This window comes from Lolium perenne, chromosome 1, assembly GCF_019359855.2.
Source record: "Lolium perenne isolate Kyuss_39 chromosome 1, Kyuss_2.0, whole genome shotgun sequence".
NCBI lineage: Eukaryota > Viridiplantae > Streptophyta > Magnoliopsida > Poales > Poaceae > Lolium > Lolium perenne.
Genome location: NC_067244.2, coordinates 10630956 through 10650057, shown reverse-complemented (window position 1 = coordinate 10650057; position 19102 = coordinate 10630956). Strand labels below are relative to the sequence as shown.

The window sequence follows — 19102 nt, the reverse complement described above, 5'->3', positions numbered from 1 at the left end:
GTGAGGTAGGCATCACCTCTTCGACAGGCTTTCAGGTACCATTCATGCAACCTTCGCATCTGAGTCCCTAGACGCGCGAGCTCGCCAGGTTTGACGAGATCAGATCCGTATCTATACTTGTTTACCACTTGAGCCGTTGGATAGTAATCTTCGTACTCAACTGATGCTCCCTGAGCTCTAGCCGCCCGTTCGATCATCGATGCCGTCTCTGGATCATGATAGGGCTCCACGATGAAGTGGGGTACGACCTGAATGTCCTGCTGTCCAAGCTGGGTGACTTTTTTGCTTCTTTGCTCGCTCTAGAGGACTGTCCAAGAGAGCGGTCATAATCAGCTCTCAGCTCAGGTCTCTTCATTCTCGTCTCGGCAAAGTGCTTCACTGTCTGCGGTGGAATAAACATCTTCTTCGGCGCAAGAAACGCCTTTTGCTCTTCAGTCTGCTCATGTGGTAACAACTCTGGAGTCTGTGCCCTCATTGGAGTTGATGATCTCTTCGGAGCTGTAGGAGGTGCCGCGGACCGCTTCCTCTTTTGCTTAGGTGGAGGCGGCGGAGTCTCCTGACGAGGAGGAGGAGGCGGCAGAGTATTTTCACGCGGAGGAGACTGGTCATGCATAGGGGAATCATCATCACGCAGAGGAGAATCATCACGCGGAGGAGACTGCACAGGTGGCGGAGGAGGCGGAGGTGGCCTGCTTGTTGGCTTCTCACCTGGAAACACAATGTTCTCCTTCCGCCATTGCACGGTAGTTCTACGGGCTTCTCCTAGTTCTTCGATTTCCCCATCTTCACCTGCAGGGTGCTCAAGCACCAACCCCTCATAATCTCTCAACACTTCATCCACCATCACAACAGCAAAGTCGTCTTGGACCGGACGGCAATGGTAAGACCTTGTAGGTAAGAGGATGCCGACCGCCGCCTTGAAGGATAGGTTGAAAACTTTAACATGCAGCTCACAAGGACGACTCTCAGTGAGATCATCCACGGGGGGGTGGGGGGTAGCGAGGAGGCTCGACCACCTGGTCATCATCATCATCATCATTATCCACCTGCTGAGAGGAAGCCACGCTGCTTTTCCGGTGTGGTTGAGATTGCAGCGGGGCGAGGGCATTGAGCAATGCAGGATCTACAGCCTGCCCCTGAGCCATCTGAGATGTAAGTACTTGGGTTACCATGGTTAATTGGGATTTCATGGTGCTCATACCCTCCTCTAAGTTAGCCAGGCGGTCTGTTTCCCTTGCCTTTCTCCTCTCATGGCTTTTATCAGGAAATCTCTTCCTTTCCGCAGGAAAGCCATACTTCCACGGAACGGAGCCTTCTGTGCCTCGTGTTCGTCCGGCGTGTTCTTTGTTCCCAAGGGCGCGTGTCAGCTCATCGTTCTCTCTTTCGGGCTGGAACAACCCCGCCTCCACGTCCCTATGTGCTTTTTCCAGGGCATCAATGGGAACCTTCAGATGAGCTTTCTTATAGATGCACTTCCCTGTTTCTGGATGCAACGTTCCCCCCAATCCCGTAGAACCACTCCTTGCACCGTTCGATCCAACCGTGTGTCCCTAATCTGATCCCTTTCTTGGTCAGTTCCGCCTCAGCTGCCTGCCACTTAGGACGGTTAGCCCTGTATCCACCTGGACCCAGAATTTGGTGATATAGCTTCAACGCAACATTTGCCTTATTTGTTTCCGACCTTTTCTTAAATTCTTCTCACTCCGTGTTGTACTTCACGAATTCGTCCCAGTGATTTTTTACCTTCTCACTGTCCGGAGTCTTCTTTATCTTGATAAGGCGGCGCAATCTTTTCTTGTGGTTCTTGAATAGTTCGGCCATCTTCTTCTTGCCAAACTCGCGGAGGGCCTGCTCCATCTTGGCCTTTTCAGCGTCATCCCCCTCTTCGGGTACTATGTTGAAATGTGACATGAGCTTGTTCAGAATGCTGTTTTTGGCTACATCATCGATATAAAGACCTTGAGCTTCTTCCTCTGCAGACAGCACTAGTCCTTTCGGCTTGTGCTATTCTCGAACGGTGATCGGGACGTGGTCCCTAACAAGCACTCTGCATTGAGCTATAAATGCCTTTGCACCTTTCTCTGGAGCAATCGGTTTACCATCCTTTTCGATGTGGGTGATGTCGTACCTAACACCGTCATCCAACTTTTTGGCCGGGCCTCGCTTCCTCGACTTTACAGAAGAAGTGCTCGATCCGGAGGGCTAAAAAAGAAATAATTCATAGTCAGTACAATTTAATTAGTTAATGCATCTAGTCGATCAACAGCGGCTTAATTAATTTATATACCTCGGTGATAACTACAGTTCGGGAGCCATTATGATGATCTTGTTCCTCACCGGCGCCACTAGGATCTTCTTCCTCAATATTCTCCGCTCCCTCACCGGAGTCATTCAAATAAGTTGCGGTGACATCGTCACCGCCATCATCTGGAATAACGTCGTCGTCGCGATTATCCAGAGTACCGTTTGCTATGAGGTTCTCCATGAATTTTTCTTGAATTTCATCTCTGTCCATGCTTTCTACAACGACCTGCAAGCTATATATAGGAACCATCATATGATCAAATTAAGGATAATGCAGAAAACTGAAAATGGAGTTACATATGTAGTTCTTAACTAAGGATCGATAATATAGTGCTGAAAGCAGATAGTGCAGTTACATGCATACATAGATCGGGTTCATGTTTATTTAACCCTAATACATCAATCACTACTACAACCACTCAACCGCGTAGACCGGGTCCTAGAGGGCACCGACCGGGTCCTGAGCCGCGCTGGGTGTACCCCCAAAGCCACGGAACAACAACGGGAGCATAGCTAACATGAGATCCCCGCATAACGCTCCATCCGGTCCTATACATGTTGTCTAACGCGTACATGTAACGGCGAACGTGCTTGTCCTCCGCTTCAATGCGCTGAGCTACCTCCTCCGGCGGGGCCGGCTCCCTCTGAAATGACCGTGGCCCATAAGACCTCCACCAAAGAATATCCGGGTCGACGACGGGACCCGGATTCCGCACCAAGGTGCGCGCCCCGGAAGCTAAGACCTCCCAGTGCCACCCCGGCGGAGCCCAGTCCCGGACCTCCCCCATCTGCTCCATCTCCTCGGTAAGAGTCAGACCATGGCGCGGCGGCTGTCGCGGCATCGTAGCTACGAAAACAAATCATATATATATGTACCAACGTTAACATAAATTAAAAAATAACTTTACTACTTTTATGTTAGTGGGCGTCGGCACTATTTAGTCGGCGCCGTCACTACTCTATTTAGTCAGCGCCGGCACTACCGTTTGAGGGGCGCCGGCACTACTCTATTTAGTCAGCGCCGGCACTACCGTTTGAGGGGCGCTGGCACTACCGTTTGAGAGCGCCGACACTACCGTTTGAGGGGCGCCAGCACTACCGTTCGAGGAGCGCCGGCACTGCCGTTCGAGGGGCGCCGGCACTACCGTTTGAGAGCGCCGGCACTACCGTTTGAGGGGCGCCGGCACTACCGTTTGAGGAGCGCCGGCACTACCGTTTGAGAGCGTCGGCACTACCGTTTGAGAGAGCCGGCACTACCCGTTTGAGGGGCGCCGACTATACTAATTAACTATACTAACAACTATATACTAACAATATATACTAACAACTATACTAATTAACAACTATACTAACAAATTTTATAATTAACTATACTAACAATTAATAATATACTAACAATATACTAATTAAAATATATACACTAATTAACAAAAATAAATAAGAAAAAAAAATAAGAAAAAAAGGCCGGGGCGCGCGGCTCACCTTGCCGCGGAGAGGAGAGGCCGCGGTCGAGAAGGACGGCGGCCGACGCGGCCGGCGGCGTCGTGCGGCGGTGGTCGATCGAGGAGGCGCGCGCGGTGGCACGCGGGCGGCGGCGGTGGTCGAGGAGGACGGCGGCCGACGCGGAGGGCGCGGGAGACACGGGGCGCGCGCGCGGCCGGGAGATGGTGGCGGACGGAGAGGGAGGCGGCGGCAGGAGGGGCGGCGGCGGAGGCGGCGGCGGAGGCGGTGGCGCACGCGGCGGCGGAGGTGGTGGCGCACAGCGACGGCGAGCGGCGGGCGCGGCGCAGTTGGGCAGCCTGGCGGCGTCGTTGCCTTCGTCTCCGCGGGATTGATCTCCGCGGAGACGAAGGGGCGACAGTTATACTGCCCCCCCCCCTTTGGTCCCGGTTCGTGTTACAAACCGGGACCAAAGGCCCCCCCGTGGTCCCGGTTTGTAATACAAACCGGGACTAAAGGTCTTTTTTGCTGCGTTTTCGCTGCGCGCGCAAAAAAGGCCTTTAGTCCTGGTTTGTATTACAAACCGGGTCCAAAGGCCACTTTTTTAAAAAAGTTTCATTCCCGTCTTATTTCAAATGAAAAAAAAGCCACCGCACTGCCACACGTGTCCACCGCCGCCACCGCCACCGCCATGCATGTACAGGCCACCGTCGCCACCGCCGTGTACTGGCCATGGCCACCACCGTCACCGCCATGTACAGGCCACCGTCGCCACCGCCGTGTACTGGCCACCACCATCACCGCCATGTACTGGCCACCACCGCCACCGCCATGTACTGGCCACCGTCGCCACCGCCGTGTACTGGCCACCGTCGCCACCGCCACCGCCTGGCCACCACCGTCACCGCCATGTACGGGCCACCGCCGTGTACTGCCCACCACCGCCACCGCCATGTACAGGCCACCGTCGCCACCGCCTGGCCACCACCGTCACCGCCATGTACGGGCCACCGCCGTGTACTGCCCACCACCGCCACCGCCATGTACTGGCCACCACCGCCACCACCACACGTGTCCCTTCCCCGTGCCACGTGTTGCCGCCGCTTCCACGTGCCTCGCCCCGCCGCCACCGCCGTGCGACGTGTAGATCCCGCTTCCACGTGCCACGCCCCGCCGCTTCCCCGCGCCATCTGTCGCCGCCGCTTCCACGTGCCATGCCCCGCCGCTTCCCCGCGCCACCTGTCGCTAAACTTGCCGCGTCGCTGTGCTATAAAGCGCCGCGTGCGCGCGGAACCACACGTCGCCGTCGCCTCCGTTCATTCGTCGCCGGGATGCCGCCGCGCCGTCGCGGCTCGTCCGGCTTCCGTGGCGTCCGAGCGCGTCCGAACGGTAGGTTCTACGCCGAGATGCGCGCCGGTGGCTTCCGGCTCACCCTTGGCACGTACAACACCCCGGAGCTGGCGGCGCGCGCTTACGACGCGGCCGCATGGCGATTTCGGCGGCCACGGTGCGACATGAACTTCCCAAACGTCGAATCGCTAGAGGAGGCGGAGTTCCTCGCGCCGACGCCGTGCCTCGTCGACGACGAGGACCATCGCCGCCACCGCCAGGTGCAGCGCCGGATCGCAATCGCCGAGCACGACGAGGAGTTGATGCGCCAGTGGAGAGCGCAGTTCCCCAACGACGTCGACAACACCGCCGCGTTCTTCGCTGACCTCCGGGCACAACGCAGGTCCAACAGGCGCCACCGTCGGGCCGTCGCCGTGTTCGAGCTCGACAACCCGAATACAACTTGGGCCGACAACGACCCTCGGTGGGACGACATTTGGACCGAGACAACCTCCGACGACGAGTAGATCGACTAGACTAGTTGTTTATCTATTTTAATTGTATTTTCAATAAAGTCGTTGTGGCAGACGCTGAGAAAAGTTTCCCGCCGGATTACATGTGGAATTAAAGTACAGAGCTCAACTGAAAATTAATTAAGATACTGACATAGGCATCCCAAATGGGCCTGCCAAAGATAGTACCCGGGGTTTATTGAAGGCCCACTACCCGAAGAATAAGAAGATTCGGGAGCCCAAGATATATTAAGGAAATTAGAGTTGTAATAGGAAGTGTTATTTGTAATCTGGCGGGATGAGTTAGAAACCGTCCCGGACTCTGTAACTTGTACAAAACGAAACCCTCGGCTCCGCCTCCTATATAAAGGGGGAGTCGAGGGACGAAGAGATGATCGAATCATTGTTACAAACCCTAGTTTTCATAATCGTCGAGTACTTTTCGGCTGAAACCTTCGAGATCTACTTTCCCTCTACTTCTAACTAAACCCTAGCCTACAATTCATAGGCATTGACAAGTTGATACCTTGTCAATTGGCGCCATCTGTGGGAACTAGAGGCGTAAGGATCTGATCTCGATGGCACGTTCAAGATCTTCGACATCGTCAACCGCAAGCAACGCAATGGATCGAGGTAAACAGGAGTAGTACTCATATCACCTGAAGGCGACAAGTTGAAGTACATCCTTCGGATGACGTTCCCTAACGCATCTAACAATGAAGCAGAATATGAAGCTCTCATACACGGGATGAAGATGGCGAAAGCTTGCGGTGCAACTCGATTAAAAATCTTTGGCGACTCACAATTGGTGGCTCAGCAAGTCATGAACCAATGTGACGCAGTCAATGATAGCATGATGGCATACAAGGAGGTGTACAACAAGCTCGAAAAGTTGTTTGATGGATGCGAAGTAAATCATATTAGCAGATTGAGCAACGACGAAGCCGACGTTCTTGCAAACATCGGGTCGCAATGCCTTGCAGTTCCGCCAGGTGTATTTTGGGAAGAGATAACAGAGAGATCTACAAAATCAACAAAATCAAAAAAGAAGGAGAAGAAACCCTCGGGGGCTACCAAGGAAGAACAAGAGGAAGAAGAAGATCAGGACCTGGTCATGATGATACAGATACCATGGATGCAGGCGTACATATCGTACATCCTCAGGAAGGAAATACCCGATGATCCAGTTGAGGCAAGGCGAGTAATTCGACGCTCCAAAGCTTTCACGGTGATCAAAGGAGAATTGTACAAGCGAAGTATTTCAGGCGTCCTGCAAAGGTGTGTCACACCCGAAGAAGGAAGAATAATTCTGAAGGATGTACACGAAGGAATATGTGGCCACCACGCAAGTAGTCGAGCTATTGCAGCCAAGGTTTTTGGGGCAGGATTCTACTGGTTGACAGCAATCGAGGACGCCAAGGAAATAGTAAGAACTTGTGACGCGTGTCAATGATTTGCCGCAAAACCTCACTCTCCAGCAGCAGAATTAACACCAATACCATTGTCATGGCCGTTTGCCCAATGGGGACTTGATATGGTGGGCAAGTTACACAAATCCTAGCCAGGAGGAAAAGAGTACATGCTAGTAGCTGTCGACAAATTTACAAAGTGGATAGAAGCGAAGCCGATAAATTCACCAGACGGAGCATCTGCAGTAAAATTCATAAAAGGCCTCGTCTTCAGATTTGGAGTGCCCCATAGCATCGTCACAGATAATGGCAGCAACTTCACATCCCACGAATTCAAAGATTATTGCAAAGAAGTGGGTATCAAGTTACAATTTGCGTCAGTTGCGCACCCGCAGACCAACGGCCAAGTCGAGAAAGCTAATGGAATCATCTGCAACGGCATTAAGAAACGCTTATTAGCGCCACTGGAGAAAGCTCGACACACCTGGCCAGAGGAGCTGCCCAGTGTATTATGGAGCATACGAACAACACCAAACACAAGAACACAGAAACTCCGTTCTTCTTGGTTCATGGAGCAGAAGCAGTATTACCAATCGAGATAGAGCACAACTCTCCACGAGTCGTCGAATATGACGAAGAGGTGTCGAGAAAAGCGCTAGAAGATGACGTCGATGCACTTGATGAAGCTAGAGATGAAGTACTGTCTCGGGTAACCAAATACCAACAGGACTTGAAGAATTATCACAGTCGACGTTTGCGGCCAAGATCCTTTCAGGTGGGAGACCTAGTTCTTCGGCTCACGCAAAAAAGTCATGAAAAACTCGAGTCACCATGGCTAGGCCCCTACATTGTCACAGAAGTAATCGGAGGAGGAGCATACAGGATAAAGGACAAGAAGACAGGGGTGGAGGAGCAAAACCCCTGGAACGTGGCGCAACTCAGGCGGTTCTATGCCTAGAGTTGAAATATAGTCCTTGTAAAACTTCAATGTACTGAAACGCCCGTGAGTTTTCAGACGCACTCTTTTCCTTTTTCGGGGCACCGAGTGGGGCCGGGAAAGGTTTTTAATGAGGCGGGCTCGCGGTGCTGCAATATAATAAAGATAGTGTCAATATAACTTTTTCTTTATCGACATGCTCAAAGTCTCTGACCCGACGAATTTCAATATAGTTCCTCGAAAAAAGAAAAGCCTTGCTTTGGTATTAAAATACCACGTGAGTCAATAAAAATACAAAATAGTACTCAACAAAGAAGCTCGGGGGCTGATATTCGCCAAAACTACATATTAAATAAATGCCTTGGTTCAAAACCTCGCAATACACAAATACAGTAAATAGCCACCGAAACACTCGGGGGCTAGACAAATATAGAAATATGATGATTACTTCACAATGTAATTACAATCATGGGTTACAAAGAAGAGTATCTACAAAAGGAAAATAATTAGCCTTGATTCAATATGTCATCAAGGGTAACTCTGTTTTCTTCAGGAGCAGCGCCAAGAAAATCAGCATAATGACCATCGGCAAAAAAGTCGGCATCCATCCGAAGAAGGTCTTCAATCATTTCTTCGGCTATAGGCGAAACCTTTGTGTTAATTCGGTCAACACCAACTCTTCGACGTTTTACCTTCTGATGAACTTTCGCAACAACTTGGGTCAGGTCAAGACTTGAGTGGCAGATCTGAAGCATGATAAGAGCAAATCTGGCGCCAGCTACCAGTTGAGCTCTGACAAAATCATGGATCCTGTGGGCATCCTTAAATTTCTCCATTAACTCAGGAAGAGTTTTTGGTTGAACGTTCTGAGGAAACATGGAGTTATAAACCATAGACAGGGTCTTGGTACAGAAGTCAAGGAAGTCGCGAGTTTGAGAGGCGCGATCCTGAAATCTGACAATCTGGCGGGTCCTCTCCGGAGTAGCCCAAAACAGAGAACCATGATCAAGGGAAAGGTTAACAAGGAGGTTCGTCCTAGTATTTACCCTCTCTTCTTCGGCAACAGCATCAGTAAAGGAACCTATTAAAACAACGGAGCAGAAAACTTTAAGAGACGTAGCATGAAGACGGAATATATTGAGGATGAAACAAGCATACCCGACATATCCGCACTGGCTTCATTCATTAACTCGAGCATGAAATTTTCTCGAGTAGTCGCCTTTTCAGCCTCGGAAGCAGCAATTTCCTTAGCAGCCACGGCCTCGCGAGCTTGTTGAAGTGCAATTTTTTCGGCTTCAGATGACTTACGAGATTTTTCCATCATCACAAGTGTTTGCTTCTTTGCATACTGAAGTTGCTGCCGAAGTTCGTCCAATTCTTGCAGCAATGAATCTTCGACAGGTGTAGCATCAGCAAGAGTTCTCTTTGAGCGAGAAGTAGAAGGTGAAACATTGGAAGGAGCGGAAGATGGAGTATAGTTATCAAATACCAACTGAAATTTAATAAAAAAAGGCAACATCAATCAACAAGCAAAAGATAGAGTTTTCATTAATCTTCCGGAATAATTACAAAGGCCTTACAGTGGAGCTAATGAAGTACGTGTCGCTAGATAACTACTTTGGCGACAAGAGCAAAAGAAACAGAGAAAGAAAAACAAAGAGGCATGCAACTAGACCTCCGGCCTTGATGAGCTAGGAGTCGAAGCTGGTTTGATCCCGAGATTAGCCAAGATTTTCTTCGTATTGGGCTTGGCTGCCTTAATCAGCGACCTCCATCTTGATTGCTCTATCTGATCGGTGTCGCCAACTTTCGTCCAATCAACAGTTTGTTGGCTGTCAGCAACCAGGGCAACAGTGCTTTCGACAGCAATCTTCATGTTTTCCTGACGCATCTTCAGTCCAAGGTCTTCTGATGAATTAAAGCTCTTGGCAAGGGTAAGGAAAGTCGGGGGCTCCTCTTTCTTCGGGAAGAAGTAGGGGAACAGCGTCGACAATCCTGCATTAGCATTTGCCACGCCTTCACGAATTTCGGACCCATGGAGCTCCAGATAAGAAAGTGCATCAAGGAGAGGGTCATTGACGGGATTCTCCAGATCAAAATCTTGATTTGTTTGGTCTGTCACAGGAAACAAAACGTTGGTCAACAACAAGAAACAGCGGTTCTCATAAAAATAGAAGGGATCAGTGGTATTACTGTGAGTGCGTCGACTTTGTGACTTCAGGCGCTTGAGGATCCCTTGTTCACGAGCAGCTTGGGCAGCTTTATGCTCATTTAAAGCAGATTCAGCATCCTCAAGTCTTTTCTGAAGTTCCTCGACACTAGCAGCTTTTGCTTTGGCTTCATTAGCCTCGGCTTTGGCTTCGCTAGCAACAAGTTCGGCTTTCTTGCGAGCCGCCTCACTTTGCTCCAGTTTTTAAGCAAGTGCGTCGGCACGTTTGTTGGCCTCTGCAAGTTTCTCTGTCGAGGTATAAAAAAAGGGGGGGAAGAAAAATTAAAAATCGCGACAAACAACAGGAGCAAAAAGGCAGAAAGAACGGCAAGTATAAAAGTTGTTACCTTCGGTTCTGCTGGCATATTCACGGTACCCAATGAATTGGGATCCGATGCGGATAAGCTCTTTGATCATGGGCTATCAATGAAGAACACAGCAAGAGAAACATCGGCATGAAAAAGAGTGAAGGCGTGAAAAAGCAAAATAGAGGAAATATAGATATCGACAAACTTACGTCGTCCAAGAGCAGGGTCGAAGAGCTGCCCAATTGAGGGGCAGGTTCAAGAATTGTTTCAATCCTTGTCCTTTTCGGTGAAGGAGCAAGGGGGCTTGCCGGCGGAGTTGTGGTGACGACGTTTCGTTGAGGAGGCGAGGATTCTTCTCCTTCAACTAGCGTGTCTGAGGCAAGTACAGTATGTGATGTGCTTGTCCGAGGAGCCACGTCAACAGTTGGTACTTCTTCCTCGTCATCACTGTTGATCAAAAATCGACAGCATAAAAAGCAAGACAAGATAAACATTTCGAGTACAGAAATAAGGAGAAATAAAGATGACTTACGAGCTGACGAGGGATTCAATATAAGGATCATAAGCTGCCTTCGGATGAGAAGGAACAACTTTTTCAGCCTTAGAAGTGCCAGAATCTTCGGCGGCATTCCTTTTCCTTTTGTTCCTTGGGGAAACAGCAGGAGGAAGGGATTGCGTCGACTCGCTGGCGTCAGATTCAACTTCTTTTTCATGGGAAGCCGCAGATTTGTGAGAACCTGCGACTTCACTTTCAGGAAGAGAAGAACCTTGGTTATCTTCGGCAACGATAGCCTGTTCTTCGACTTCTCCATCCTCAGGAAGAGGAGGAAGGGAAGCCATAGTAGGATGGTTCTGCAGGAAAATAGCGACAAAAGAGAAATTAGAGAGATATCAATACAATGAGATGCAAGGAAAGTTCGAACAAGAGAAAAATTCGAGAAGACAAAATACCTCAGGGATAGGATTGGCGGAGCTATATGGTTCCACGTGACAAGAAGAGGGAATAGGATCCTTCTTGTTCAAACGGGAAATTCTTCGAATCAGCTTCTCCAAGTCCTTTACAGAAAGATCATTGGAGAGCCTATTGGCGTCATTTTCACCAGAATACGTCCAAAGGGGATTTTTGCGAGCCTGAAGAGGCTGCACTCTAATCCTAAGGAAATAGGCAGTGATTTGAACACCAGACAGTTCTTTGCCTCGAGTATTTTGAAGCTGATGAAGGCGAGACATAAGTGCTTCTGTCGCCTTTTTCTCTTCTTCGGAAGCTTCAGCATCCCAAGAGCGGCGGCGCTGAATTTTGGCACTTCCGTCGAAAGGGACTATGTTGTGTTCCACAGAATTGGCACTTTCTTCGTGTATGTAGAGCCACCTTTTGCGCCACCCTTGGACAGAATCAGGAAACTTGACGTCGAAATAATCAACGTCAGTTCGGACACAGATAACAACGCCGCCTATGTTATAGGTGGCGTTGTAGGAGCCATTGCGGCGGAGGCAGGAAATGTGTTTCCACAGAGCCCAGTTAGGAGGGATTCCAAGGAAGCATTCGCACAGCGTGATAAAAATGGAGACATGGAGGATGGAATTGGGGGTCAACTGGTCCAGCTGAATCCCATAAACAAAAAGAAGGCCGCGGAGGAAATCGTGAATTGGGGCAGAAAGGCCGCGGATGAGGTGATCAACGAAACTAACCCGGTACTCCATTGGAGGGTTTGGGTAGCTTTCTTCGCTGGGAAAGCGGATGGCGTCTTCTTTCTTCATCAGGCCTAGCCTCTTCAGCATGTTGACGTCTTGGTTGGAGATTTTGGATCTCTCCCACTCAAGATCTTCAGCGGCCATCTTGGACTCTGGAGTGCTGTGGCGAGTGAGTCGCGTGCGCGGTGGCATCAACGGCACTGGAAAAGCAAAGCTCGTGCGTGGGTGAGATCAACGAGAGTTGGGCGCACTGGAAGTTTTTGCAAAGGGGAACAGATGTGCGGCGCAAGCGAAGGAGTGAACGGAGGTTGAAGAAAGGTTTATATAGGAATTGGATGAAGCAATGCACCGTTGGATGAAGAAATCGTGTGGTGAAAAAAGATCTTCTAGATAAAGGGTAAAAAGGTATTTTTACTGAGATGGAATAGAACAGGCGTTACAGTACGTGCGCCAGGAAAAGCGGAGGACGTGTGTCCCCCACTTGCACGACGTGTCAACGTGGTGGAAATAATGGACCCACAAGGCAGAAAAATCACGACTATTAATAGAGATGAAGTAAATTTGACTAAGGGAAGCATGCCGACAAGAAAAATAAAAAGAAGATTGGCGACAGGAGAAGTCATTGAATACTTCGGGAGCCTTTGATCAAATACAAGTTTTTGCCCAAATGCTCGGGGGCTACTTCGACAAAAGTAAAATTTCGAGTATGGCAATATAGAAATTGTGGGAGCCTACAACCAAGCACAAGTCCTTGGCTGTACCCTCGGGGGCTACTCCCATCGGGAGCGCTGTTCGCGCACCCGAGAGATGAAAAGAAGATCATATCGAGAAATAATGACAATATAGCGACAAGGTGGACTAAAATGTTGAGCCTACAACCAAGCACAAGTCCTTGGCTGTAGCCTCGGGGGCTACTCCCATCGGGAACGCTGTTCGCGTGCCCGATGAAATTAAAAAAGAAAGATAGAAAAGCAAAAGGGTATATTTCGAGTTATAATTAACTCTACATATACTCCCATCGGGAGAGCAATATAAGTCATCATTGACTCGATAAAATATGCCATTCCAACAGCCGGAAAAGCACTCGACAATATATTCTCAGAACGCCAAAGTTGCGATCAATTTCTGAATGCCGCAAATTTGCGAAGGTAAGACCCCAGATCCGTTCTGCTGGGCGTGGCATCGCCGAAGACTGCGCTCTGCTACTTTTATCCGTATCAACAGATACGAAGAAAAATCCTAACGGACGCGTTAGGTACTCGATAAATTTGACTGAGACTCGACAGAATGGTAAGACCTTAAGCGGCACCTGTCGAAGTTTACACCAGTATCCCGAGATCATGTCCAGGGACGTGATCTTGAAGTAGGTTTTTGCGGATTGCCACTAGAGCAGTTAACTAGTACCTGATCCGTTAGATGAACTAGCCCCAACTACCATTATCCCTGTACAATATAGAATTTTATGAAGAAGTATAAAAAAGTTGAAGCTGTTGAATAAAAATAAACAGTGGAGATTTTCCCTGACTCTACGATTCAAGCAAAATCTCGGGGGCTACTGACATAGGCATCCCAAATGGGCCTGCCAAAGATAGTACCCGGGGTTTATTGAAGGCCCACTACCCGAAGAATAAGAAGATTCGGGAGCCCAAGATATATTAAGGAAATTAGAGTTGTAATAGGAAGTGTTATTTGTAATCTGGCGGGATGAGTTAGAAACCGTCCCGGACTCTGTAACTTGTACAAAACGAAACCCTCGGCTCCGCCTCCTATATAAAGGGGGAGTCGAGGGACGAAGAGATGATCGAATCATTGTTACAAACCCTAGTTTTCATAATCGTCGAGTACTTTTCGGCTGAAACCTTCGAGATCTACTTGCCCTCTACTTCTAACTAAACCCTAGCCTACAATTCATAGGCATTGACAAGTTGATACCTTGTCAGATACATGGCCAGATAGTACTCGTGCCTAGCCCTATAGTACTCGTGCCTAGCTCAACTGAAAATTAATTAAGATACATGGCCAGATTCGACTGTTCGAGTCATTCAGTCATACTCGTGCCTAGCCCTATAGTACTCGCCACTATAGTCGTCGTAGTCGCCGTCATCATCGTCGCTGGCATCGGGGTCGCGGTAGTCAAACCTCGGCGGGAGAGCACGCGTGGGCTGGGACTGAGGGTAGCGCAGGCGGGGGCCACGGTGGGCCATGACGCCCTGGAGAGTCCGGTCGCGCCACCACAGCCGACGGCCGGCCTCGTTGAAGTTCGAAGGAGGCGGGCCGCCCTCCTCGTGCCTTGCAAGCGCCCTCTCACGCCGATTGATGAAGAAGCTTTCCCAAGTCGGGCTATAGTCGGGATGACACTGGGGATTCCTCCGCTGCTCTGGCGTGAGCTTGAAGTAGTAGTGGTTCGTGATGGCCATCTCGCGCGCCACACCTAGAGGGACAGGAGGGACCGGTACGCCTCCGACGCTCAGCAACCAGCCGGTAGGGACGCGGTAGCCCGGCGGGCAGGGGTAGTTCGACGCGCAAAGTGCCTCCGCCTCCCGGAGGGTTAGAGATACGATGGAAGCCATGTGACCTGGTGATGAGGTTTGCAGATATAAGTCTAGATGTGATATGTAAATGGAGGCCAAGCCAACATATATATAGTGAAAAAATGGCGGGAGGACGGAGGCGGGAAGCAGTGGAAAGCGCGGGAAGAAAAATAGGCGGGAACGCAGTGGCGCCCAAAACTATCGGTGGGATAAGGACGTGTGGGTAACCTTTAGTCCCGGCTGGTGGGTACAACCGGGACTAAAGATCCTTTTTTGTGTCATCTAACAAAACTGTCGGTGGGATAAGGACGTGTGGGTAACCTTTAGTCCCGGCTGGTGGGTACAACCGGGACTAAAGATCCTTTTTTGTGTCATCTAACAAAACTGTCGGTGGGATAAGGACGTGTGGGTAACCTTTAGTCCCGGCTGGTGGGTACAACCGGGACTAAAGATGTCGGCGGGATAAGAACGCATGGGTGGACGCACTGCTCGATGAGATAAAGCATGTAGCGCACGATGCCCTGTCGAAGGAACAAGACAAAGTAGAAGAGGTGCCGTGCCTATAAAAGGAGCATCGATACGCCTTGCCAAGCAGATCAACAAGCCAAGCAGAGTTTCATTCCCATGGATGAAGGGAAGGGTTGGGAAATCTCCCGTGGCGCAGCTTCTCGAAGATGTCGTTGGTGCACACGCCCTACGACATCTTCGGAAGCTGCTCCTCGGAATTTTTCCCTGCAGGCCCCTAAACGACTACATCTCATCTAACAGTGTTGGGGAAAGGGTTGGGAAATCTCCCGTGGCGTAGTTTCTCGAAGATGTCGTTGGTGCACACGCCCTACGGCATCTTCAGAAACTGCGCCTTGGAATTTTTTCCTGCAAGCCCCTGAACGACTACATCTCATCTAACAGTGTTGGGGAAAGGGTTGGGAAATCTCCCGTGGCGCAGTTTCTCGAAGATGTCGTTGGTGCACACGCCCTACGGCATCTTCAGAAACTGCGCCTTGGAATTTTTTCCTGCAAGCCCCTGAACGACCTCATCTCATCTAACAGTGTTGGGGAAAGGGTTGGGAAATCTCCCGTGGCGCATCTCCACTTTTAATATCTTACATACAGTTACATGATTACACAAAAATAAATGGGAAATTGATTGCCATGTTGAGATACTCATTTGTTTGCCTTTCTTTCTTACGGGATGGGTAAGCCTAAGAAATCGACGATGTCCCAGGTACACGACCTTCTTACATTTTTCCAAATAATCACCTTCGAGCTCATGTAAACAGTGAGTGCATGCATTGTATCCCTTGTTTGATTGTCCTGAAATGTTACCAAGAGCAGGCCAGTCATTGATGCTTACGAAAAGCAGCGCTCTTAGGTCAAATTCCTCCTGCTTGTGCTCGTCCCACACACGTACACCTGCTAGAGACCACAGCCGTAGAAGTTCTTCAACTAATGGCTTCAGGTACACATCAATGTCGTTCCCGGGTTGCTTCAGGCCTTGTATGAGCACTGGCATCATAATGAACTTCCGTTTCATGCACAACCAAGGAGGAAGGTTATATATACAAAGAGTCACAGTCCAGGTGCTATGGCTGCAGCTCTGCTCTCCAAAAGGATTCATGCCATCTGTACTTAGACCAAACCGTAAGTTCCTTGCATCCTGTGCAAAGTTTGGGAACTCTCTATAGATTTTTCTCCATTGGGAGCCATCAGCAGGGTGCCTCAACATCACGTCTTTCTTACGGTCTTCTTTGTGCCATCGCAACAACCTAGCATGCTCTTTATTTCTGAACAAGCGTTTCAGCCGTGGTATTGCAGGAGCATACCACATAACCTTGGCATGAACCCTCTTCCTGGGGCACTCGCCCTCAACATCACCAGGGTCATCTCGTCTGATCTTATACCGCAATGCAGTGCACACCGGATATGCATCCAAATTCTCGTACTCACCGCGGTAGAGTATGCAGTCATTAATGCATGCATGTATCTTTTGCACATCTAATCCTAGAGGGCAGACAATCTTCTTCGCTTCGTACGTACTGGCGGGCAATTCGTTACCCCTTGGAAGCTTCCTCTTAATTATTGTCAATAACTTTCCAAATCCTGAGTCAGTGACACCGTTCTCTGCCTTCCATTGCAACAATTCCAGTGTGCTGCCTAGCTTTTTATGGCCATCTTCGCAAGTTGGGTATAACAATTTGTTGTGATCTTCTATCATCTTGTCGAAGGCCAACCTTTCCTTTTCAGTTTCACATTCTCTCCTTGCATCAGCAATGGCCCGGCCAAGATCATCACCAGTAGGCTCATCTGGTGCCTCTTGATCTTCTACTTCATTGTCTTCATTGCCTTCTGCAGTATCATCGTATTCAGGGAAATTGGGATAACCGTCATCATCCTCTTCCTCTTCGTCATTGTCTTCCATCATAACCCCTCTTTCTCCGTGCTTGGTCCAACAATAGTAACTGGGCATGAAACCGGATCGCAGAAGGTGGCTGTGAATGAGACTCGAGTGAGCGTAATTTACGGTATTCTTGCAGTCCACACATGGACAATACATGAAGCCACCTTGTTTGTTTGCCTCCGCCACGGCCATAAAATTATCCAGGCCCGAAGTGAACTCGTCAAACCGTCGGTCAATGTACATCCATTGCCGATTCATCTGCATGATATAATTAAGCTGATCAAAACCATTACAGAACATCACGATGTATATATACATATGCATTTTATCAATTGCAGATGAAAAGGATAAAGTTGTTAACCTCGATGAAGAAGAAAAAAGCAAGTTAAGTGTGGCTTGATTTGTGTAAACTCAAGTGGCAAATCCTCTTAAGCATTTCATCGAACACCTCTTGTGCATGTGAAGAAGAGAGGAGAGCAATACACCCCTCTTGTGAAGAAAGTGAAAAAATGGCCAAGTGTGGCTCACACTTGGGCAGGGGCAATGTTATATAGCCAGAGGCGGGGCCTTTGGACCCGGTTTGTATTACAAACCGGGACTAAAGGGTTCCCACGCCTGACACGGCCTACCACGCCCTGCCGCCGACCCTTTAGTCCCGGTTTGTATTACAAACCGGGACCAAAGGAAATACAAACCGGGACCAAAGGCCACTACAGGACAGACTCCAGCGGGTGGGGTCGTCCTGGGCCAGACGAACCGGGACCAATGCCCCCCATTGGTCCCAGTTTGGTTCAGCACTGGGACTAAAGCTTGGGACCAAAGGCCTCTTCTCCACTAGTGGAGTGACCAATCCAGGCATCATACGGGCTGGAATGCAAAGTGAATAAAAATCAGTGTGATGCTCTCCTTCCTAGCTAAGTAACCAAAGAACTCGTGCAGATCTAGCATCGAGCACATCGTCCTCATGATCCTGCTGTCCCTCATCTTCATGATCACGGCAGTGCGGTCCTCTTGGAGTTGGTGCTCTTCCTTTGTGCTCGTGCTGCACACCAGGAACACCTCAGCAGCACGATGGAGACGGCTAAATCTCAGTATTACAAACATGAAATTAATGGCACAAAGCAATCAAATCACGCTCACTCTTTTTATTTTCATAGATCTATCGGTCTATCTAACACAGGTCACACGGCAAGATCCACAGGTATCCTGCTTGCTACAAGTACAACATGAAAAAGATCACCATGGCCACGACGGTGAGGTGCTCGGCGTCGGCGTTCACCTTGCGCAGAGGTGACTTCTCCTTATCCGCGGCCACGGAAGCGGCGGTGCAGTCGGTGGAGGCCCTCCTGGCGGCGACCATGTTGTCCTCGTATGCCCGCTTCTGCCCCATGGCCAGCGCGTGGACGGCGCTATGCATCGCGTTGAGCGCCTCGGTGTACCGCTCACGGCACGTGGCCAGCGCAGCCTGCTGGCCGTCCGTCCAGCCGCCGTGCCGTTGCAGGTCCTTGATCGTGGCCACCGCCGCCGTGTAGTTGACCAGCGTCAGGTTCGTGGCGATCACGGCCAGCCCGTGTGTGTCGGCGGTGGCGCTCCCCGGCGCCGCCTGGAGCGTGGTCACGCAGACGGCCTCCAGTTCCTTGCGGAGCGACATGTTTTCCACCTTCGCGCACGTCTCCTCCACGATGGAGGCGAGCGCCACGTGGGTGACGACAAGGAGCACTAGGAGGATGGGGATGAGAAGCCTCTCTGCCATTTTGGGTGTCTCGTTTGGGGAGAATGGAGAGGAGGCAAATCTTGAGGCTTTTGGTGGGTTTATGTAGTAAGATCCCGTGGGCAAATCGTGAGGCTTTAATTTGGTGGGTCTATGTAGTAAGATGAGGCAAATCTTGAGGCATAAATGGGAGATTTATTATGCTAGCAATAAACAATAGGAGATCTTTTGTGAGGCAAATCTTTTGTGATACGCTGCTAAAATGGATTTTCTTTATGAAGTGACAATGGGAAATGAAATTTGTTGTGATAGGTGTATTTGC

General features: G+C 49.8%; 1 protein-coding gene across 1 annotated transcript; it reads right to left on the bottom strand.

Moving 5' to 3' along the window:
• Positions 1 to 18208: 18208 nt before the first annotated feature.
• LOC127326024 (uncharacterized) lies at positions 18209 to 18836 on the bottom strand. Its single transcript, XM_051352856.1, has one exon. The coding sequence runs from the start codon at positions 18820 to 18822 to the stop codon at positions 18283 to 18285; it is 540 nt and encodes a 179-aa protein (XP_051208816.1). The 5' UTR covers positions 18823 to 18836; the 3' UTR covers positions 18209 to 18282.
• Between the last annotated feature and the right edge of the window lie 266 nt (positions 18837 to 19102).